The 25,573-nt window shown below is 43.3% G+C and overlaps 1 protein-coding gene and 1 long non-coding RNA gene across 2 annotated transcripts in view; one reads left to right on the top strand and one right to left on the bottom strand.

The window, feature by feature from the left end:
* LOC138942647 (uncharacterized) overlaps nucleotides 1-25,573 on the top strand; it is a 273,249-nt gene that overhangs the window by 185,426 nt on the left and 62,250 nt on the right. The window lies entirely within an intron of this gene.
* Nucleotides 502-25,573, bottom strand: part of Mirr (iroquois-class homeodomain protein mirror) — a 29,775-nt gene continuing 4,703 nt past the window's right edge. Inside the window, exons 2-5 of the mRNA XM_070312975.1 lie at nucleotides 17,196-17,690; nucleotides 13,927-14,039; nucleotides 2,840-3,144; nucleotides 502-2,597 (exon numbers count right to left, since the gene is read on the bottom strand). Coding sequence (XP_070169076.1) covers nucleotides 1,642-2,597; nucleotides 2,840-3,144; nucleotides 13,927-14,039; nucleotides 17,196-17,690 — 1,869 coding nt within the window. The 3' untranslated portion in view covers nucleotides 502-1,641. The remainder of the gene's footprint in view (nucleotides 2,598-2,839; nucleotides 3,145-13,926; nucleotides 14,040-17,195; nucleotides 17,691-25,573) is intronic.

Here is a 25,573-nt window from a genome sequence, read left to right as displayed (position 1 = left end):
GGCCGTAGCGGGTGGTCCCGCAAGTTGATTTCTTGTTTCCTCTACCGCAAACCGCGAACGTCGGAGAAAAGCGAAGAAAGAAAGAAAGAAAGGAAGAAAGGAAGAAAGGAAGAAAGGAAGGAAGGTAGAGAGAGACGACGTTCCCCCGGCTGTCCGCATAGCTATAGCGATTGTCGATTTAAATGTTTACTAATAACCAGGCTTGTCCAGCAACCACCCAGAAGTCGGTCGCTTTGCATTTTTATAAGTACATCCCGGCCCGGTTCCGAGAATGAGAACGTTTCATATTCATTCGCTGGATCCGAAGGGACGATCCCCTACGTCGATTAGAAGCTCCGCCACGTGCGCGTATTGTCTCTGCTGAATCGCGCACGATTCACGTATCGATTATGGTATCTTCGAAAGGAAGCGATTCCTCGTGAAAAGGGGAAAAGAATGATTGAAATTGCGATCTGCTGGTGTAGCTGGGTGAGAAATAATAACTCGTTCGCTTTCCGTAATGATTCGTTTATTGCGAAAGGAGACAGAATGCCGTGCGGCATCAGCGAGTTCGCGCGAAATTTTGGACACGAATGACTAAAAGGTGATGGCGATCGTTCACTCTCGACATGACATGTGATATGTTGCAAGCCGTTGGTGTCCTTCGTACACAATTTGAAGAATGTTTCCCTTTATTACGCAACGGCGATAGGCAGGACGACGCGACGGAATTATTTATTGTATGTTCGCAGTAGATTGCGAGCGAATCGACGAAAGCGCGTCGGTTCCGATCGCGATTATCTGCGAAAAAAAATTATCACGAGCCAATAATCTTTACAGCGCAATAAATAAGAGAGGGTACACTTATACAAGAAGAGAGAGGATATTTCGGGAACCTACGCGCGTCCCTCGCAATCTGTCGCCGCGACTAACGATCCATACCTCGTCATGCTCGACGACCTGAGTCGACGTGTGAATCGATAATATTATAAACATTGCAATAACAATAATAATAATCATAATAATCATAATAATCATAATAATCGTCATTAATATGAATTATGATCTCAGGTATGCTAGTAATATTGTATCTACTCTACATACAGTACATACACTGGCCGGACGATTTCTCTCTACTGGGCCTCTTCCTACTATTTACAAACGCATAAATAATATTAATTATTAATTATTTATTATTAATTATTAATTACTAAAGATATACGATAATAATATGTATTATTACCCTATATCTTTATATATATTTATAGCATTTTATATGTATAATAGTACCGTCGAGTTGACGTTAGCTGTGGTTATACCGCGGGTTAGAGCAACTATGGGGTAATCGGTGCATACTACGAGTTTCCGTCTTTATTCGGAGCAATTAGGTATAGAAAATAAATTCAAGATTGGATGATGTGAAGGGGAGAGGTAAAAAAAAAAAAGGGAATATTCGCGACGATATCGAAAGTGAAAAGGAAAACGAAGACTAGGAACGAGAAGCGGGTTGAGGGGCAGTATATCTCATCATCTCTCGTCTTACTGTACACTAATTACAAGATCGTAGTCTCTGATTATTGTCAGCCACACCACACGAAACGCCTGTCGATGCACAGCGCGCGCGTTAAACGTCTTTTTTCAACGATCGGTCGCATCTTCGAGTCACACTCGCCCGGGAGATTTGAGTTCCTGAGTCGCGGGAAGACCACCGGCCGCCGGATGGGGCGACTGATCGGATCCGACCGACGACGCCGTTGACGACGACGACGACGGTGACAATCCGGAGGTCGCGGTGGTTAATAAAACGGCCGATCCACCGGCGACGGCGACGGCGCCGCCGCCACCGCCGCTAGCACCGTTGATCGAAAAAGGCTTCATGTTACCGGCAGCGGAGATGGACGTGGACGTCAATATACTCGGCGCCGTGGACGGCGGCGGTATCACGCCGCTCAGTCCACCCAGAGTCCTCGAATACGTCTCCAGTAGGGATATGTCACCGGAGCCAAGATGAGACGCGCTGTATAGATTCCTGTAGAAGTCCGGATGCGGTCTTACGAATTGCGTACCCGGATGTATCGCCGGGTGCAGGGGATGATGAGGCGGCAATCGACTGGCCAGAGGACTGACGAGCTTGCCCCCTCCGTTACCACCATTGCCGCCACCTCCGCCTCCCGTTCCTCCGTAAGGCGACGCGAGACCGGTCATCGTAATCGAGTTCGAGTTTTGCTGATCGCCGTCCTTGCTCGCCATGTCCGCCAGCGACCAGATCCGTGGCTTCGCGGTCACCGCGCTTGCCGTGGATGACGCGCTGGTGCTCGGCGGGAGATGATGGTGCTGGCTACCCGGTGACGTGCTCTCTGGCGATGGGTGACGCAATAGCCGACCGTGACTTGGAGCGAGATACGCCGGATGTTGCAGTTGCAACGGATGCCTCGGCTCCCTCTGATCGTACAGGCACTCCGGACTGTCCGGGCCGCTATCCGCTCGCGACTCGCTCCACTCGCTCTCGGCTCTACCCTGAACGCCGGCCGAACCGCCGCTGCCGCCATGCAGAAGGTCCATACGATGCGCCGGTCGTTCCCCGTCCTCGCTCGAACCTGTACCCGAGTCTTTCGAATCTGGATCGAGAAGAAGATGATCGAACTTTGTGATTCGGGATAATATACGACTCTTGAAATCTTCAGTCTCTTTTAAACTTGCAAGTTTGCCCAAATTTATCTAACGATTTTTAAGTAAAGATCTTTGGAAATAATAATATTCAAAGTATCGATGTGATTAACGCGATGATGTAGATGACTGATTAGTAATGTAATCGAAAAAAAAAAAAAAATCGTGTTATACAAGAAGAAGTAGGACTCACCTAATCGATCTTTTTCATCGACGCTCTTTCTCCCGCTATCATCGTCTTCGTTATTGTTATCTTCGTCCTCGACACGATTCCTCGGTTCCCACGTCATTTTATTTTCCTTTTTCAAGCGCCTTCGCGCATTCGCAAACCACGTCGACACTTGTGTCAGTGTCATTTTCGTAATAATAGCCAACATGATCTTTTCGCCTTTCGTAGGATATGGATTCTTCTTATGCTCGTTTAGCCATGCCTTCAACGTACTCGTCGTTTCTCGTGTCGCGTTTTTTCGCCTCGCGCCGTTCAGATCCATGCCATAACTATAACAAATCCAAGTAAGAAATATTATACGTAAAATAATCCCCGACACAATAACCAAGTCGTTGTTTTGTATCCGCTGTATAGAAGGCGAAAATATTTTCAAAAACGACATATTAAGGCGAAAAAATGAAAATTAACGAAGAAATAGAAATAAAAATTGCGAGTAAATAATCATCTCTCATTAACAATTTATGTCTTGCAACCGGAGTAGAGATGCGGAGCTGCAGGCCATCATTTATTAACCCGTAAGTAAGACTGGGGTCTGGTAGGATCGGGAACGGTGCCCGACTGACAGACCAGTCGTGTGAGGATTAAATTCTACGCCGAAGACGCGTCTTCGTCGCTCGAAGGATACGCGTGACCCAGATAGACGCGAATACTTTATACCGAAGCGAAAATAAACGAGACATCTTCAAAAAAACCAGAGGGGGAGAGGGCTGCTGCTACTGCTGCTGGCAGAACTTTGCGTCGGAAAACTTATCCCATCGTGAGGCTCGTTATGTCTTCCCCAGCGTCGAATATAAAAGTCCGAGTCCTGCTCGGTTTGAGGAGCGATATAAACGGATAGGTAGCTACTTCCACCCCGAGAGCAGATCTCTATCTAACGGTTTAAGCTCCTTCCTTCCATCTCTTGGCCAGAGGAATGGAGCGGAAGGAGAGTCGACGAGAGAGAGAGAGAGAGATGGAGGAGGTGAAAGGAAAGAAGAAGAGGAGGCAGGCGGTCTCTCCTCTTTGCCTTCCGCCTCGCTCCGTCGGACCGGAGAGCGACCGACCCTCTGGGATCCCATTACTAAAAGACTAACCCTTATCAAAGATTAAACTTCGGTATAACTGCTGAATCGACGGGATCGAAATTAAATTTTCCACCACCGAGGCGAACAGCTAGGATACCTTTCTTCTCTTCTCTTCTTTCCATTCTTCCTGTCCCTCTTCTCTTCGTGGGGTTTTTTTTTTTTTTTTTTTTTTAATTCTTTTCTCGGTCCTTCTCTTCGCATGTACAATCCGGGCGAGATGTCGCTACTCGATTCAAAGCTCCGGATATCCAGAGAGATTTATTGATGAAATCGTGGATTTAATCGAAACAGTTTTCTTAATGGCATGCATCAAGCATGATTGCAGACGTCGCTGAATTTTATCAGAAACGAGATCGATAGGATTGATGTGACACTTTTCATTAAGAATTATAATATATGCAAAAATATTGCAAGCGATAAATTAATTGTCTGCTTTTGGAACATCGACGGCATAAAATACTTTAAAGCCCACAGAAACTTGGATGAGAAAAATCTCTTTTATAAAAATAACAGATAACTGAAGGACGAGATATCGTTGATTCGAATCTCCAACCGGCACCTTCGCCGCCTTCTGGGCTCTGTCACGGCGCGTCGCCATTATTGAGCTTTATTTTCGCCCTCGCACCCCGAGCCATATCCGACGACGAGGAGAATGAGGGGCGAAGGGAAGGACGTATATGGACGCGCGACTGACGTCCCTGGTGTTGCGTGGCGTCGGGTAGGTAGGTAGGTAGGTAGATAGGTAGGTTAGACAGGGAGGAAGTGTGGCGGCAGGAGAGATGGGAAATTAATAAAACTGTCACTTATCTACCCTTCTCCCCGAGGCAGGCCTACACGCGGTATTTCTCGCTCGTCTCTATCTTCGTTCTCACCCTCTACCGCCAGCAACTGTCCCCGTTCGTTACCACCCTCTCTTTACTCTCTCTCTCTCTCTCCCCCCCCCTCTCTTCTTTCCCTCACTTTTCTCGCTATCTATCCGTCCCGCTTTTCCCGCTTCTATTTGTCTCGCTCCGATTCCGGACGCCCCGCACGCGGGATTTGAAACAGCTGAGACGAAGCGCTAAAACATTTCAATTTGGCATCAGGCGCTTCCACGCCACGCGCGGACGTTGATACACATCTCTTTGTCTCCTCTTCGTCCTCCGACCTAATCTCTGCTCTGCTCCTCGTCCTATTCGTCGCGACGCTGGGTCGCAGATGCCAAGAGAGAGAGAGAGAGAGAAAGAACGGCGGCGGTAAAGAGAGATTCAGACGAGAGCAGAATGAGGCGTAGGGAGGCATAGGGAGACGAAGAGAGGATCGCGCGAGATGGACCGACATCGATGGAAACCGGGGGCAGGAAAAGTGAGAAGGAAGAAGATAGAAAAGAGCCAAGAGCACCGGAGGAGGAGGCCGGCGGCGGCGGGGACGGCTTAACCCCCCCCCCCCCGGTCTGTTTGCGAGGAGCAAATGGCGTTCTGCAGTTATTTTAAAATTCAGCCGGTGGCAGGGGGCGCGGATCGGATTAAAAAATCAGAGTGGAAGCTTGTTTCTCATGATAACAGCCAGCCGCCCCGAGAGCGGCAACTGCTGCCGCTCCCGATTCTGCACCTCCCTGCCACCTCCGCCGTCTATCTATCTCTCTGTTTCCTCCATCCACGTTCCGAGTATTCTGTGTTTTCCATCTCTTTTCTTGGCTCGCACGATTCCACTCTCTCCGTCGCTCTCTTTCTCCATCCTCATCCCGCGCCCACTGCGATTCTCCCAATCTATCTCTCGCACAGCCGCTACCTTCGGTATCATCGCCACCGACCATCACTATCGCCATCTCCGCTTTAAATACAACAGAGATATATATATATATATATATATATATATATATATATATATATATATATATATAAGGATGTGCGCTCCGTGTGCACTTGTCTGAGATATGAATACATATACATATCTCTAATGCATATAGGTGTACATTGATACATACACTTACGCGTGATATAGCGGATCCTCTCCTCCCATCTCCCGTTCTCTCCAACTGATAGCATCGAGTGCTTGTTACCATGGTGATTGCTAATCGGGTCGCGCTTCGTATTCTATCCTACGTCGTTTCCATTGTGTAACGTTTTTTTTTTTCCCCCAAAAAAATATCCCATCGACTCAATATTTCACAACTTTTGATGACCGGATCGTTTCGCATTTGTTCACATTTCATTCGTAGACTGCGGATCGAAGTGTTATTTGTAAGCATCTTATAAACATCTCTGTTTTCAATACACCTCGAAGGAAGATGTTTATCGATGTATCTCTGACAATGTCATTTCCAATCATTTCGCGTAACATATCCCGAAAGCATTCCCGATATAGATGAAATGCAATTTTTTCTTTATTCACGCCTCTATAATACACGTGTATAATGTTTTTATTCCTTACACACAAAATACAATATTAATTATAGACATTAACAAGGAAAAAGTGAGAAGGGAATAATTGTTTTCATATATCGTAATATAATACTCGTTAATTAATTTCCGAGAGCAAAAAAATATCAAAATACATAATACTTATGAATAAGTGCGTGAATCAGCAAGATTATCAATTAGCAGATTATCATCTTGGAAAGTTATTCAACGAGCTTACCGCTGGTCAACGGCTTAAAAAAATATATGGGCATATTGATCGGGCAAATGTAAAGCAAATTTAAATACAAACGCGTAACGACGCGTATATATTATCATTAAATGCCCGTCGTACAATGTTTCAAGCATGCTAACGCAATATGTGTACGAAATGCTGTGTGAATTAATGCCGTGAGGCAATCTGATTAATGCAAGTCGTAAAAGTATTATCGCCGATACGCGCGCAATACATTTTTACTGGCGTAAATTGCATTAACTCTGTCAACATAAACTCTTCTGCTAAATGATTATAATTTTCGTATCGATTATTGTTGGCGACGTTCTCCAAATGTATGAAATGTCATCGTATAATCACTTGTGTTCCAATTATAAATTCGTGTAAGACAATTTGCATATACCCGGGTCGACTGTGTTATAGCACGAAGGCTACTACTATTTTCGATCTCTCCGCGCGACTTATCCATCAAACCGGACGACCGCGCATCGCGGCTAACAACCTCGGAACAGGATGAATCCCTCGCTATCGTGAATATATATTTCTCGTAGATAAAGCAACCGGTTTCCAGATGCTCTTCCAGGACGAAACTTTGAGGTTCAGATTATGCTTTCGCAACGGGCTCTCGAGTCGACCATTAAAAGCCGGCCATTTCTTTCGTCCTTTTCCCGTCGACCGGTTAGCGTAAACGCGTCCATCAAGATGTGGCCTACGAAGAGGGTGGAAACCGGAGGTGACCAAGGCCAGTCCACCTCGGGGCAGGTGTGCGGTCGGCATGACTCCGCCCCTCGTCACCAGTCGTAACTAGGGATGATATCTACTAACTTTCCATCCTATTCTCTCTCTCTCTCTCTCTCTCTCTTTCTGTCTCTCCGTAGGACCTACTCGACGGTCCTTTTCAGCAGGTATGGTTGTCGTGCCTTATGTTTTATCAGACACGTTACCGCGGCCATTTCGGTGCGGTAGACGCCATCTTTCCGCGGGCCGACTCATGCACACGCACGAGAGAGGGTTGCGCGCATCTTTCCATCCAGTTTGTCCCGCAGTCTCGCCGTATAGTCTGCGCACCATCGTGTCACACCGCTACTACCACCATCGTCTCTGTCTCTCGTTCGTGGCCGCGTTTGAGTTTAATCAGCCGCGAGGCCGCGGCTAGACTGGTTTGCGGTTCCCTTTGATCCACCCGCTTTCCGTAGCGGCGACCTTGCGAGTCTTCTCGTGAGACAGGTTGAAAACACGAGACCAAGGTTCGTTCAGGTAGAAAAATCGATCATCATAGTGGAGACATTACATCGTCGGCTCCAGCGGTGGATAAGTTTCGCGTATTTAGAAAAATGTAAGATGCTTTCGTTTATAAGAGACTTTATGCGTTTCGTTATTCCTTATTCTTTATTAAACCGAATCCTCGCGTGGTTTAGATTGCATCGAGAAGCCGAGCTTAATACTGTTGCAAACTATAATATACGCGAAATTTCGAGGTAAAAGGTTTTTTTGGACAACGATGAAAAACTTTTCGTAAGTTTCCACGGCTTCAACGGCGTATAGTTTCGGCGGGTGCTCGTAAATCAGTCATGCGGGACAGAGAGAAAGAGATACGGGACTCGCGAGAGGAGAGTGAATGTCGCGGGGGTGGGCCAATTCGACGACTCGACAACGTGCTTCATACGTTGAAGCACGTATAAATATTTGCGTTGATTAGAGAACAGCGAGAGATACGAAAGCGGCGAGAGAAACGACACGTGTGGAATGAGAGAGCCGCTTATTAGCATCGAGTTACCGCGGCAAGAGAGACGGGGAAGACGCATGATTTTCACTCCCGCAGTTTACACGACGGGCAAGCCCAAGTGTACGTGTACCCGATGTCATCGCGTTAAGCTCTTAGAAGCGCTTAGAAGCGCGTCTCCTCGCGCTTCGCGCTCTCCGCCCGGGAGGTCGGAAAAGTTTTGTCACCGCGTTGTGACACTCGGTTGTTCCGCATCCAACTTTATTACCAGTTGGTCGCGGCGTGAAAGATCGATCGTAAACTTGGTCGGATGTGTGCGGCGAGAGCGCGTCTCACCGGAGGAGAGTCTCTCTTTGACCGCGTGTACGTGTGTGTACGTACACGTGTCGCAACGCGGTTCTCCACGTACAGAGATTAAACAATATCTCTGTCTCTCTCTCCCTCCCTCCCTCCCTTTTTGCCTATCCGTTTCTCTCTTCTTCCGGCGAATATCACAGGGTTTATACAGAATGATACACGGTGCACTATTTTGTCATACGATCGCTTAAATCCGTCCGTGAAACGTACTCGGTCGTCTGCGATTAAAGTCACGCTGAGAATTATCGCTTAGCCGTGATTATATTATTACTCTCTTCGCCCTTCTCTCCACTATTATCGTCGAACCTATCGAAATTTATTGAACCACCCTTTCTCGCAGAGTGATATGTGGCTGAAAGAAACAGATCGGCGATTGCTATTAATTAGTTTGTTCACTTATTTTCCCGTTTGCTAAATTACACGCCAACAAAAAGAATGCGAATCTTTTACAAAATAAAGTTTAATAGAAATATGTATCTGGACGGACCGTGAGTTTAACTCTTAGATCGGCACGACAGGTTTTGGTACTCGTTTCATTGCGTGAAAAAGTATTATCATTGTAATCCAAATAAAATTTTTTATAGAGTTTAAAGAAAAAAATGAAAACAAGTACTATTTAATATTATTATTTTTTAAATATTTAATTTAAAAAACTTTAAAAAATTTATTCACATATTTCAATGTTTAATCTTTGTGCTTATTTATATTTCAATTAATGAGAAATAATTGAAAGATTTTGCTATAATGATTTTATAAATAAATTTACCGTTTATATAATTTATTAAATCGTTATTTCGATAAATGGAGTATATCGTGATTTTTTTATATTACTACTTATTTTTCTTCTTACATTCTCGAATATATTTAATTACACATTATATACCGATGTGCATACGATAGTGTCCCCACGAAACTTTAATCGATTATTGCGGGGCATAATTTTGTGGTAACGGGAAAGTACTACTCGATAAGTTTTATTCGATAAAGGAATTATTGGAATGATATCATTCGCAAAAATTTATTGTCCAAAATTTATCTTCGATCAAAGAATTCAAAAATCATACGAGTCGCTATAAACTATCTCGCCAAGGCTTTATGTATAAGAAATATTTCGTGGAGAATAAAATGCGGAATAATTTATCGCGCGCGTTAAACTTTTTCATCTATCATGCCGACATTTTTTCCACTCGATATTCCTGGATCTCTTAATCGAGACACAAATTCTTATGAATTATTCATTCGGTTTGATCGAAATAACCTGTCGTATTAACAGTCTCGCGTTAAATAGATCCTCCCTAACATTTTTGTTTAAAATTGATTTAAAGTTGCACAAGAAGTAGCGATAACCTTTCGATCTGCTTGCGATCAGAGCGCAACAGCGCACTATTCACGACCACGTGTCCGGCTGTAAAGAAACGAGGGCCCCCAGGGTACCGACGGGAAGAGGGGCGAGGCCGAGTCATTAAATCCTGGCGCGCGCATATAACCCGGGCAGGACTAATCTACGTCCATTAAGCCTAATGGGAAAAGAACGGCGTGCATTCCGCGGGCCGCCTGTCATGCGGTTCGACGAATCGCTGTCATCTGCATGTTGTCTGCAAGGAGGGAAAAGGCGCGCGCGCGCGCGCGCGCGCTCGTTCTCTCCAACGAAAAACGAGCGTCACTGACTTTTCCACCCGATACGTCCCTCAACCTTTACCGGCCGAGCAAAAACCATCCCCCCTGGGACCGAAACCGGGTCATTAAACGGCCGTACATCATCCACGCGAGACGTATCTCACGGGCGGGGTGCCGAAGGGCGCGGGACGCCGGCCCCGCCTCGTCTCATTAGCCGCGAATATTTCGAGTCCTATCGGAAGAGATATGCGCGTTTAAGGCTCTAATTTCCAAATAATCACGTCAAAGCGGTCTTTGCCTCAAAGATCGTTCCGCCCTTCGACCGCGAGACATTAACGCGTCTTTCTTTGTAAGATTATCAATCTTCTTTCTTTCTCTTTTCCCGTTACCGCAATAAGGAAAAGCGACTTTATCGTTGAATTCGCGGCTCCTCAAAGAGTATCATCGATACTTGGCTGATGATTCCTCTGACCATCTGACTGAATTCGTTACATTAGGATGCACGTGTCGTACGGAGATCATCGAGAGATTCGAAGCGCGTGCCGACACATCACGGCTTGTCGTTGCGCGAACACCGTACTTAATACGTAATACGCACGATCGGCTCGACGATGCCGGACATAGAGAGCTCGCGGGGCCTCCTGTACAACGAGAGAAAGAGAGAGGCCCCGCGCGCGCGCGCGCGATATCGCCGCCTTCTTATTGTCTACCCTATATGTCTCCGGAAGCGGGGCCAATCCGCCGGAAAGACGGGACCGTTAACCCGCACGCTCCCGAGACCTCGCAATCGTGCATACCAACGCTGCATTATTGGCTTTTTGTATGCTCATGTTAAGTGATCGTCGCGCACGCTCGTGCATAATGCCGGGATTCTTTGCACCTCCGGGTTCCGATTAGGACGATAGTTTCGGGCCCGGCGTTACCGAAATTCTCCGTCACGAATACGTATTCTCCTGCGCGACCTTCACTTCCGAGATTAATAATAATTGTTTTGCGATTAATATTAACAAATTATTTAACGAGAGATGAATAATCGATATCTAAATTATAGCCGGTTTTTTTTTTTTTTTTTTTTTTTATAATAATGAAAATTGCAGCACGTATACTGTTATAATTAATAATGGTAAGGAGGAAGAAAATTAATTACACGTATATAAAGTACACGCTTTACATTCGACGAACACGATACGCTACGTAATAATTTCTTGCCCGCTTTTAAGCTCGGTGTAAGGTGCGAAGAGAAAGAGAGTTGTGCGTGACAAGAAGCTATGAAGAAAGAAAACCTCGGCGTACTACCTACCGTACAAGATGGTGAAATGCACGGAAAAGTTATAAAATATAAAAATAAAATACTAATTAAAATTACAAATTAGCTTTCGCTTTTGATGAAAATAGGAATTTTAACATTTCATTCTTTTAACGAGAAGACACATCGATAACGATGTGACTCTCGAGTGATTCTCGATATATTATTTTTTTAAGGATCGACGCATCTTTTCTTCGCATAGATATAATTGCACAAGGGCAAGAAGCTTTTCACTTTTCGCTTTCACACGGCCGGTTATGATTCGACAAAAAGTACGCGAGTCGAGAAAATTCTTTCCGTTTGTCACGCGAATTCATTCATCTGGAATGAAATTTTCCGCACGAAAAGTTTCCGCGCTAGCCAAAGTAAGCGCCAAAATAAAAATTAATTTATTCAGATGTAAAAAATTAATTGTATACAATGCTTATCTGAACGTTTCCTTTGATAAGAAGCAAGAGGTATAAAATTCCTCTTCCGATCGTCGTCAATCCGACTGGAGCAGGTGCAGTCGCGCAATTACTTCACGACTAATAGCGCGTAGAACTCGCGCGTGTACGCGTTTCCGGTGCGACGTGAGTCCGCGAACCCGGCGCGGTAGGTAGGTAGGTCCCCGCAAAGAGAGAACCTCGATCTCCCAGTCGCGACTAGACCGAATGGATGCTAAGCAAGCTGTATTACCCGATCGCTTCCTTGCATACGAAGCAGCCATCGCCGGAAGTGCGTCACGCACGGCAATATAGATTCCACGTAGACCGCTGTTGTCAACCCGGCTCGTCGTTTCGCCTTTGGACGAACACGGTCCCTCCCCTGCCCCTCGCCGATACGTATGTGTGTTCGCTTGTTATGTATATTTATTTTTCCGGGAGAAGGGGCGGGGAGGGGAGCGCAAACGCAATCACATGTCGGCAAAAATTTATCAAGTGCCTCGATCGATGGCATTGACGTAAAGTGCGCTGCGAATTGAATCTTTATCAAGCTTGTTATGACAAACGTCGCGTTTCGTTCGTAGATATTAATGCGAGAGATAAAACGCTCCGAGCGCAACGTCAAATTTCTCGGGTCCTATCGACGGAACTGTTCTTTTCCTCGAAAGCATAGCACTTCGTCAATCGTCTGCATTTGTCATGGCATCAAAGTCAACCAATTGCGATATTCCCTATATAAATGCTCGTAGAAACATTTCAAGAGCACGTTCGAGGGCGAGTTTAATAAATTATTTACTAATAATATAATAACAATTTTTAAATAATTAATAACAAAAGTTATTTATTAATCATTTTTCATAGTCATCGAGATACACTCGTATACGCGCTATCGGGATATCATTGTTCGTTTGGAGATGAGACACGTGAAAAATTATCGGAACTTCTCGAAAATCAGCGTAAAAGCAGGCAAGGATCTCGGAAACGCAGGCTAATTAATCGATATCCGGCTCTGAGCGACCAATCGATTTCGCGCTCAGCGTGTCGCTCGGCTTCTCCGAATTTTTAATCTTCGTCGTCGCAGTGTCCAATCGTATTTATCAAACGAGACCTTTCACCGGTCGCGTCACCGTGACACATGCTGCGACCGATTCTGAGCGCACGCGAGGAAAAAGTGCCGTGGCGACAGTCTCGGGTCAGTTGAGCGCTAATTTATTGGAATGTTTATGTGTTTCTCTCGCCGTCTTATCTCGCCGTGCACGGAGAGTTTATATCGTGGAGGAGGAAAAGAAGGAAGAGGGCATGTATATAAACCTGATCATGTCTCTCGCTCGCGATGGAAAAACGCATTAAAATGCGTCGTTGAAAAAATATATATATGGTATATATAGTATTATGGGGAGATTACGGGGTTAATTAAGATTTGTTCTCGTTCGAACGATGTCGTAAGCTCTTGCGAGAAACATTTCGCGAATAAACTCCATTTGTAAAACATTGTTTCGGCGACATTAAAAGCATCGATTCTCTATAAGATTTCAACGTCGAGGAGATAAATAAAATTATAACATGGCACTTTCTTCATATCTCCCGCGAGGATCTTTCGGGGAATTCTTATCAATTTATAAAAGCCACCCTCGCAAGGCGACGCGCGTCATGGTTATTTCGCTCGAGCTACTTTCACCCTTCATGTGAATAGACATTCCTGACAGATTTGATATCGCGGGTGCTATCTATAAGTCGATGGATATAGACAATGTCGGTTTCTTTCGGCAATTATACGGTAAAATAGTTTTCAACGAAAATAAAAAATTCTTGGCTCATTTGCATCGAGATGCAATCGGTTGATTAAACAGCCGCTCCATATCACGCGCGAAACCCTCAACACTCGTAATTGAACAATGATACATTAATACACTAATTCGGAAAAAATATAGTTACACAAGACTCACCCGTTGAAGGGATAACTCGCGAAAGCGGCATCGTAAGGGTGATAAACCGAAGGATAAGGCCACGCCGCCGCAGCTCCGGCGCCGAGATTCTCTTTGAGATCCAGACCAGCAGGCTGTAACAATATAAACGAATAAACATTTGAATATTCAATTCTGCGATCGTTCGATATAACGGAAAGGGCACCGGTGAAGAAGTTAAATAAAGAACAGTAATTAGCGATTAATTAGCGATATCGATGGTAAATCGCACTCACGCATACATACACGCTCGTTTTTATAATTACGTAAACATATCGAATATAAATATCGAAAGAATCGTTTAAGCATAGCTCGATTGCAGAAAATAAAACGGATTGCTATATCTTAGAGCATTTTTATATATTCTAAATTATTGCATAAAAACATCATTGTAGACACGTGACATCGAGAAGTGCCTTTTTTTTTGTTAAATAAAACCTCCACTTTTCTCAGAATAATATATTCTGTATCAATACACATGCGCACACGCAGCGTGACATCGTGACAATTTTTACAGAGCAATCGCGGATTTTTGCATGCGTCATGCGGATTTATTCATCGGAGAGTTTGCACGTGCGCACATTCGCCGATCATTAATTATCGCGATTTTTGAAATGAAATCGCGCAGAATGCGGTTAATTGGCCGAGGGAGATCCATTTTTAGGAACGCGAGCATCGCAATTAGTTCATATCGCCGCGCAGTTTGGTCCAATCTTCCGATTGGATCGACCGCGATGATGAAAGAATAGCTGGCACAGCGCTGATAGTAATAATTAGGATCGATGTGTGTGGGCTCTCTTGTTTGCTTCTCTAACCTCGCGACCTCGATTATACGACAGGAGATGGTTGCTATTAAATTTCTGCCATATTTCATTTAGCGGTGATATAATAGGCTCATAAAGAATCACTGTTCTTCTCTCTCTCTCTCGCTCTTTCTAATTACGCGTATCGTATATATAATAATATTTTAATTATATTTATACTAATCTTTATTAATATGAGACGGAAAGATAAAACGAACAAACGAGAGATACTCGGTATCTCGGTATTCGATGCTTTTGGAAAAATTGATCCTGACATGAGTTAAACGCGATACAAATTTACAGAATCACGACAGAAATAATTACTACGAGCGGAAGCTCGTAGTATCGTTTTTGCTAAAAAGTGACACTTGATGGTTTTATGCGGAGGATTATCATAAACGTCGCTTATACGAAATTCGCAAGCTGTACAATCTGCTGCGTCGTTACGAGCAGTCACTACGCTATACACTCGTCCCTTAAGCTCGATCATAAAGAGCGACGATAACAGCACTCTGATGATCTCGGCTTCACAGCGCACGACAGTCTTACGACAGGACGAATCTATAAATTTGCTGTTTTCTTCCGCGAGTGATCCGACAAAGGTAAAGACACGCGCCTCTTCTGAATTCTGTATCGATGCCGCGAATCAACAATAGAGAAGCAAGCGCGACCGAGTAAAAGGAAAAATCGACGTGCAAAAAAGATCCGAATCGGTTCATCTCCTAAATAAACACGCAGCATTTGGCGCGAGCGTTCGAGCCGAGAATCGTGAATATAAAGGTTCGAGATTTAATCCGCGCGCTCGGTGATACAGAAATATAGAGAAGTTCGCGATACGGGATTTAATCCGCGCGATAAAAATTTTACGGGCAAATATAATGCCGCCACTATTGCCGACTCGGCGTTTATCGATATTGGAGAACCGCATCGAACCGTTTCGACGGTAGCGTGTAGGAACGCGGAAGCGAAGATAGAAGCCTCTCGCATCCCGACGTTCCAACGGATTCGACTTCGTTCAGACATTAACCTCGTGCACTTTACGTCGAATGCGAGTAGCATCCCGAAAACCTCATGTTGCAACTCCTCTTTTATCCGGACATAAAGAAACTCTTATATCGACAGCGTACGTACAAGAACGTCATATTTACATAAGGAATGTGACGTAAAAATATTAATATAATAATTACATATAGAAACCAACTGTTTTTCTCGCGAGACTTACTTGATATTATTTTAATTATGAATGGTAAAAGTATTTAAAACAGAAATTACACGTGGACAAATATTCACAAATATGCACCGTGTCATATATTTATCTATCGTTACCCTAAATATGCTGTTGAGCATTTTATCCGACACTTTGCTATCATCCCCTGTACAAGTGAATGCGAGCAAGTGAAATTAATTTGCTGCATTACTATCTACGAGAAATTAAATTGGATAATGGAAAATTTTCCCGATTACACAATGATCTCGACTATTCGCTAGCATCGTTATAGTGGAATTTCTGCTCGCAAGTATTTAAACATACGATATGGCGAACGAAGGAGACGAGAGAGAGAGAGAGAGAGAGAGAGAGAGAGAGAGAGAGAGAGAGAGCTACATCATAAATACGTTACATTATGAGAGATATTTGCTAATCTCGTTTTTAGCTGTTTTATTAATGTCGCGCATAAATGTAGAATTAGGCTCACACACAAAGATAGATATAGAATTCGGAAAGTTTCCGGGTACGTTATCATCGATGATATCGTAAAAATCACGATACTCTTAGTTTCACGAATTACTTTAGTCGTGCAGCGATATTATCTCTCTCAGGCCTGTCGACATACCGCTCTCTACACCGCCGAGGAATTCTGGAGACCAAGTTGCACCCCGACGAAACAAAATATTGTTACGGTCGAATCGAACGCTTTATCACTTATCGCAATTAAGCTACAAAAAAGACATATACCTTGGACATAAAAAAAAAAAAAACTACATGTAAACACGAGCAATAATTTTTGTCATCTGGAAAAAAAGTATCTGGATATCTGGATAAAATTGCTCCATCTTCTCTTTATTTAGATTATTAAAATATTTTCATCTTTATCTTATAGATTATTCTCTTCTTTAAATTATTTAAAATAATATTTAATGAGTTTAATTTACATCAGTGTAAACGTATTTTTATAGAACTTTAATTATAAAAATTCTTAATAAGCCTTTTATTTTTCATTTATCATAGATATATACTTTGATCTGGATATACTTTATTTTATCTTTCGAGATTATTTAAGCGAAAATGAAATATTAGAACAACATCCTCCGCGCTTATAAACAGAAAGAAATAAAACAGCCGGATCTCGTAAATTGAAGGATTTTGCGTAGTCTCGTGGCTCTCGCTTCGACTTTTTTTTTTTTTTTTTTTCTTAATCGTCAAATATTCGATAATGCGAATCGACTCACCGTAGGCGTGTAAAAGGGCGCCTGTTCGGCGCCCAGGCTGGGAAAATACGCGGCCATGCCCTCGGAGGCCGCAGCCGCGGCTGCGGCCGCGTACGGCGCGCTGTACATGGAGAGAGCGGCCGTGGGTAGACCACCTAGACGCTGATAACCGCCTAGCAGCTCGTACTGACACGAGCAGACGGTCTGGCCCGTCAATGGATCGGTAAAGATCGGCCGGCCGGTGTCGCAGCATCTGGCCGCGGCGGGGCCGCCGGCCGACGGCGGCGGGTGACCTTGAGAAGGGCTGACCGAGGCGGTGGGACTGCCGGACGGTCTCACGATCGCGCTCGTCACCGCCATCCTCGCTTGCGACAGACCGGCTACGTCCAGGGGATGATTCGTCGTCGTACCGGCGGCTACGCTGCTCACTAGGGACGTTCCGCCCGCGTTTAAGATCGCGACCGTCGGCGGCGAGGCCGAGGACGACGCCAACGATGAGCTCACTGTCACAGGGCACTGTAAAATAGACGGACAATTTTGATCAGTATATATGCAATGTAGATTTTCTTTTCTTCTAGCTATATTAAATAGAATCGAACTATATTAAAGCTTTTTCACAAACTTTTATCTCACATTAAATTAATCACGTCTTATTATTGTACATTAAAATATAAATTTAATCTTAATTGAATTAAATTGAAAATTTAAAATCAAACTTTTCTTCCTTTTAATTAAAATTATAATTAAATATTAAATATTGTAATACTAAAATTTTGTAATTAAAATTAGATACAGTAAGATTTTTTTCAGACTAAACTCTTGCGAAATTATACGCATCTCGTTAGATTGGCATTGACATTTCGATGTAACAAAATATCGTTAAAGTATTAGGACGCAGCTGGCATGTCGTAAAACAGCCAAAGACTATCCCCGTTATGCACTTTGAAAAGGCGAACGCGATCGCGCAACCATCAGGCCCCCCCCCTCCACCCTTTTATTTTCACAGCTAAATCGAAAATCTACGGGCCCCGAGCGGCATAATGCCGGCGGGCCTCATTAATTCCATATCAAACACTACGGCTAAATAGATTAGCGGGTTGAGTGCCTTTCGCGCCCGGGAACCTAAACAAACCCTCCGTAAAATATCCCTACCCCGGGAGAGACTCTCCGCTCCCCCCGCGATTGTTCCAACCATCCATCCATCCATCCATCCATCCATCCATCCATCCGTTGCCTCGTTTCGACGGCCCCAAACATATTGTCGAAATCCCCGTATGCATTGTGTCGGGGCGAAAAACCCATGCGCGATGCACATTATGGCGTCGGGGGAGAGAGAAAGAAAGTGAGAGGACGGAGTCGCGTTAATGCGTGTCCTCGATGCGTCTCGTCGATGTTTCGAGGGCCAACTGTCGCACGATGGTCAAACGCGTGTGTGCGTGTCTACGGTAAATAACGTATCTCCGCCGCGTTTCGATCCACAGGCACGACCAGGCATTTCGATCGGCGATAAAGCTAATATAAAGTAGCTCCGTTATAGAATTCCTAGCCAATAAAGAGGAGGAGGGGAGTGTGTCTTAAAATTATAATATCCAGTCTCGCGTCGGCGAGTTTGTTTAAATAACGAAAAAATATTCTCGATGAAAGCGTAATTTTGCGAAAAAAGAGAAACCTTCGATTTAACAAAAAATACGATCGACATTCGCTTAAAGGCGAAAGAACCGGTCCCTTCGCATAACCATACATCGACCATTCTCTTTCTCTCTGTCTCCCCAGAAATCGTAAGATTCCGGGGAGTTGGAGGGAAAAGCCGGCAATGGCAAGAATGCGCTCCGGGACTCCGGATCGGGCAAAGGGTTAAACGACGAAGCGTGTTGGCGAGTGTCCGCGACCACGGGTCATAATTCAGTCCTAGTATCCGAGAGAGGAAGCCTGGCGTGGCGGAGCCGGGAGTTACTGGATGCGATCGCATCGAGGCACCGCTTGCCAACCGTGCAAGCCCAAGCGGCAACTATATCACCTCTGCGAGGTGTCGCGCGGTCGTGCTTCATGGCGTTTCTTTCTTTCTTTCTTTGCAGACAAAACCTTGTAATTTTTTTTATCAGATTTGTAAAGTGATAGATTATAGAGGGATTGCATATTTTAAAGAAAGATCATTATTGTTTCGTAACGATTTTATTATTAAAATTATATAATTCATATTATATACGGAACGTTCATCACAAATATTGTCTAGCTTATCAAAAAAGTGTTGTCAAAAATTAATTAAGAGATACGAGAAAAATTATACATGAGAGTTTTGCATTTAGGCACCACTGGTTATCACTGTTTTTTGCCTTAAAGTATAAGGAGGATCGAAGGAGTAATTAGGCGGCGCGATTTCTCGTCTCGTGGATATCTCCTGGCGAAACAACGCATTGCGAATCAATAATTTGACAACAGTATCGATTTTTCGTTCATTCCATTTGCCGAAACTGTCGAAGCGAATCACATTCGTTACGATCGGGCATTGATCCAATCATTCTTACGATTAAACGCAGACATCAAGATCGTAGAATTAAGCAAAGTGAGCCAAGGTTCACTCTCGCGTATCTATGCGAAATATTTTTTTTCGTTTTATACGAAAGTTTCGCGTGCCGTTCAGGGCGGTTCTTATCATTCCCCGCACGCCAGCCATTCGTTAAAACTCAAATTGTATCGTTCGCGTATCGCGTTCGGATTAATATTTATGGATATTTTAGGGGAAAGGCAAAGTGATATGAAGCGTCGACTGAAAAAATAATCGACTCGATTTCATCGGATCTCATTAATATAATACTAATGAGATGGGCGTTAATATGAGTGAAATGGTCGCTCTCTAAGTGTAATTATACGTTACTTACCGCCCGAATCGGTGTAAACCTTGGCGCGAACATCCGTTACTCGATACGTATACTATAAAAAAAACCGGTTGGCGATAAAACCGGCGAGGGGTCGTTGCGAGCTACCTGCCGAGAGGCGGGAATTCATCGTCGGCGAACGTACATGGATATCTGAACATCGCCGGCGCACCGGCACTTAGTGTCGGGTGACACCTTCGAGGAGTTTGCGCGAAAAGTTATCTCGACGAATCGGCCAATGGACGTTGCGTCGTTTCAGGTACGCTCGGATATACCTGACGAGCCGCTCGCGAAAAACCGATATTGCGCTGCGAGGTCGATGATCGATGGATCGTCATCTCCAGCCTGGGAAAAAGGGAAAACTGGATGTCCTCGGATTAAAGCGGTCGTAAATGGGGAGGGAGAGGGGATACCCGTCGAGCGATACACTATAAAGACCAGGGTATTCGACAGCACCTGGTACCACGCATCTTACGATTACGCGTCGACGTAGGAACAAATAACGACGCGATTCGATCGCGAAAAGCGGCGATAAGAAAACATCCGTTGTAAGAAGAATGACGAGTTGACATTTTCTAGAAGATATATGTAGTTAAACGTCAAACTTGAAAATTTTCCGATACAAGTGAATTTTTTTTTACCCGTGTGCCACACGATGAATATGGGAATAATTCATATTGAGAAATATCGATATCCATCATGCGATATTCGGAGAAAAATTTAAACGACAAATATATTTCGCATAATATGATTATTGTGAATCAAGCATCGTGATATCCGGAAGCTCGTACCATTTTTCGCTTTTCGATTAAACTGTGATATAACGCGGGCGACGATAAACGAATAAGAAGCCCAGATCGACGACGAGCGCGGTTACGACGTGATGTTCCTGGCTGTCGGATAGAAAAGCGCTTCGGTAAAAAGAAGGCGGATAGCGGATGTACGTCGAATTGGAAACGTACGACGGACCTCCGCAGAGCGACTGCACTTCCAGGATTTATAGGCCATTCGGAAGAGAATCGGTTATCCTGTGGACACAGATGCGCCGGTGTTTGCGCGCGCGGGGCATTTGTCACGCGTGTCCCGCGAGCGAAAAGGGACCGATCCGATCCTCTTTATCCGTGCCGATGATGCCCTCTTTGCAACGAGGCCCAGCCAAGTCAATATTGACTCCAAGCCAGATTGATGGACCTTCCTCGCGTGTGTGTTTAGGCCTCGCAGCACTCACTTATGTTCCCACCCCGCACTATTCATATTTCTCTTCTTTCCTCCCCTTCCTCCCCCTCATTCTCTCTCTCTCCTTCCTCTCTCTCTCTCTCTATTTGCTAAATGTTACATTCGAAAAAACGTGAAAATTCTTCGCTAATTCCACGCAGTCACATAGAATGAATCAAATATATTTCTCAAACTCGAGATCGAATGAATCAAATCTTCTTACATAGATTGAGACAACTTGCAGCTTACTGTGTGTGGTTGATTAGAGATTAGTGAAAATTAATAAACTAATACTATAATAAAAATATGATTAAAATGATTAAGAATAATGATTAAAAATAAAAAGAAGTTAAACAAAATGATTCAAAATGTATAGAAAATAAAACTGATTACAAATGTCATGAATGTAACAAAGCTAATTTAACATCTTTTATAAAATGCGAATTGCAATGAATCTTATTAATTTTTTAGAAAAACATTCGAAAATATCTGTGCCAGTCAAATTTTTTAATCAACAGTATCAGTTAAAAATGTATGTGATTCCTCCTATTTCTGGAAATCAGTTATTCTTGCAAATTCAATTGCTAATATTTTACAAACTCGACGAGATTGAATCCAATGGATGAATGAAATCTTACGCAGATTGAGAGAACTTGAAGCTTAATACGTGTGGTTAATTAAGGATTAGTCCTGGGAATTAATAAACTGATACTGTAATAAAAATATGTCTGATGATTAAAAATAAAAAAAAGTTAAAAAAAAATTAAAACTAATTAAAAACGTCGCGACTGTACAAAACAGATTAAACATCTTCCACGAATACGAATTGCAACGAGCTGCATAAATTTTTCAGAAAAACGTTTGCAAAAAACCTGTACGAGCTTTATAATCAACGGTATAATTTAAAAATATAATGATTCCCCTTATTTCTGGAAATCAGTTATTCTTGCAAATTTAATTTCTAATATTAATGGACTAATTCTAAATTAAAAATATGTCTAATGACTAAAAATCAAAGAGAATTAAACGAAATGATCCAAAGCAAATGTATAAAATAAAACTAATTAGATACGTCGCGACTGTGCAAAACGGATTAAACATTTTTCGCGAATGCAAATTGCAACGAGCCGCATAAACTTTTCAGAAAAAAGTTCGAAAATAACTGTGGGAGTCACGTTTTAACCAACAATATAATTTAAAAATATAACGATTCCTCTTATTTCCGGGAAAATCGGTTATTCTTACAGATTCAATTTCGCCTAACGAAAAAATCAATACGCTCTTCCAGTTATATCCCGTATGAAATACAAATTATATATCCTCTGTATAAATAATAATTATTTTCCTAATTAATGCGCTCATTCTTATCTATTATTTCGCGAGAGCGCAGAGAATAAATTTATGCTCCCTCGTTATATAATCGTAACCGCGATCGGGGGTCGATCTATGAAATCGCATTTCGCGCAAAGTATCATCGATAATTTGATATCGCGCGCGATATGCAGCTAAATTAATTGATTCCTCCCTGCTAATCGCTTACGGTCACACTCCCGTGCCTCCGAGGGGAGCAAAACGCGGTGTTATCGTTGGCGTGATCATCCATGAGGGGGATAGCCCGTACAATCGTATCATTTGCGGGGGAGGAGAGAAAGAGAGAGAGAGAGAGAGAGAGAGAGAGAGAGAGGACCTCTCGCTCGCGCACTATTTCGACAAAAGCAGAACGATGAAACTGTGCGAAGTCGTCATCCGACACCCAAGTTTCGCCGTAAAGCGATTACCGACGACGGCGGCGACGGCGCGTTATCGGAAGAGCACCGGTGGCGATACAATAGCGTTACGTACGTACGTACGTACGTACGCGCGTATATTCGGTTTAACATTGTGACGAACGTGTATACATGTACCGCACACATGAATAGGGCGATACTATACTTTCGCCCGCGTCGGCGTAATCGCATTCTCGTCGACGATGCTTACGGAAGAGAGTTACTGTGTTACGGCCGTGCGGCTACTGTGTTACCGTTTACTTATCGTGTGGGAGAATTATTCGGCGTGTAAAATCACCGGCGTCCAAAGCTGAGAGAACCTCCCGACGATAAGAGATACGCGGATCGTCTGGTGTGCGAGTCGTACAGGTATAATATAAATTCGATATCAATGTAATTACGATTAGGAAATAATTGATGGGAAAATTTTCGATCCATCATTTGGATCCTGATTAAGACGGTTCGCACAGTCGATGAGAATTTTCCGATTTTCTCGTGTCGTTTATACGATGTGAATGCGAACGTATCGTGGCCAAAAGAGCGAGAGAGAAAGGCAGAGGCGGATCTGAGTCAGCTCTAGAGACCGGCTCGAGTAGCGCCAAGTCAGCGAGTGAAACAGCGCTAACTGCTCGACGCAAACTTACTACCGGTCCGATCGTATCTATATATATGTATATATATATATATATATATATATATATATATATATATAAATAATATATACGTATATCCACCTACATATATAACGCGCCGCGACACGTTGTCGCTCTGCCAACTTGCAATAATATGGCCATTCATAATTTTTATGTGCTCGTCGTCAATGGGGAATCCCATTTCTCTCATCTCTTCCGTTATCGAACGTTTCGGGCTCCGAAATGCCTTTTTCTTTTATGTCGCAAACCAGATATTTTCCTCTCTCATCTCTCATATCTTTTAATTAATTAATTTTTTTTTAATTTGAAATATTTCAACTCGCGATATTATCCGCTATTATAATATAGCATCGTAATCGTGTACCTTATGACATTTTCATAGAGAAAAGAAGAAATACATGATTTTTTTAAATACACGACTCTTTAAGATACATAATTGATTGCAAAGTAGATTCGAGTAGAAACGGACCACACAAAACAGATAAATACATATGGCACTCTGATCGTATCACGGTATACACGGTGTGCTGAGAGATGCGCAAGATATAATCTAGTTATGTAAGTCATTTACGTAGCATTCTCGTCACGCTGGCTACACGATAGCATCAGTTATTACGATTAAACTGACATATCGGTGTATCGTGCACGATTTTTTGCCGTGTTGCGTCCATCCGTATCGATGATTCGACGAACAGCGATAACAGGAAATATCGTAACGGGTTATTTAAGACTCGATAAAATCCACTGACGTGTCTCGCGTACGTATCTGTCATAAAGGAATATGATACACAAGCGTACAATATTAAATCTAGAATGTACGATATGATTCAATCTAATCCGATCGCAAATTTATACTCTATATTAAATATTTTATATATTTTATATATATTATAGATTATTGACACATCTTTCTTGTATTGCATCAAGAGTTGATATTTAACATTCACATGATAAAACGTCTGTCAGATGTACTGATTGATCAGAGAATTTCTAGAATCTGGATTCTAAGAATTCTCTGTTCAATGGCCAATCGGTGCAAACTTTTATCGCGAATGTAATCTCAGCCAAAGAGCACGGTAAATTCCAAGCGAGAATCTTCGATTCATCTTCGGTTGAGTCCTTTTTTGTTGCACCTTTGTCAACCGTGCATTATGCCGCGTATAATTTCGCGATCGTCGTAACTAGCGTAAGCGATCGCGTGTCATTTTATTTCAGACGTGACTTGTTTCAGTGAAAAAAAAAAAAAAGAAAATAAATTGAGACACGATCGTTCGAATACGTATATAATTTATCCGCCCACGATTAGGAACGCCGTACGATCTCCTCATCGTAAGTTCAAGTTTAGCGATGTATCGTGACACTTTGTGCGCTGTTGGTGGAGTGACAAATCGTAGGCTTAACCGCGGCGTCTCGGTCCCTCGATACATCAGTGACGAAAATCGCGCGACAAAAATAACGCGGCGGAGTCAGAGGATGACAAGTGGGAACGGGACGAGCGCGAGAAGTCGTTATTTCAATTAAATTGACCGACACGGATTAGCGATATGAATTTCACCGTCATTCTAAATTTAATGCAACCGCCGTGCGGTTTAAAAAAGAAAAAGGACATTCGTATTTATGGCGCGACATTTTTTCAAAGCCCGAATTAAACGACGAGAGCTGTATCGTCGCCATTTTTGCAGCTCGTGTCCGAAGACGTGTCGACATCAACGCGCATCGGATTAATTTAGGTAATGGTCAATGTCAATATCGTTCCCGATCATTTACATATAGAGGATATTTCAAACGTACGCGATATTGGATGGAAATTATGGAAAATACGATAAGATGGAACGGGAAATGTTAAAAATAAAATGAAGAATTTCAGAGATCGACAGCGAATTTCTCAC

Source organism: Polyergus mexicanus, unplaced genomic scaffold (assembly GCF_030449975.1).
Source record: "Polyergus mexicanus isolate NDT 795.1 unplaced genomic scaffold, iyPolMexi1.0 SCAF_23, whole genome shotgun sequence".
Lineage (NCBI taxonomy): Eukaryota > Metazoa > Arthropoda > Insecta > Hymenoptera > Formicidae > Polyergus > Polyergus mexicanus.
The sequence above is the reverse complement of the archived record's forward strand: the minus strand, read 5'-3'. Positions and strand labels throughout refer to the sequence as shown.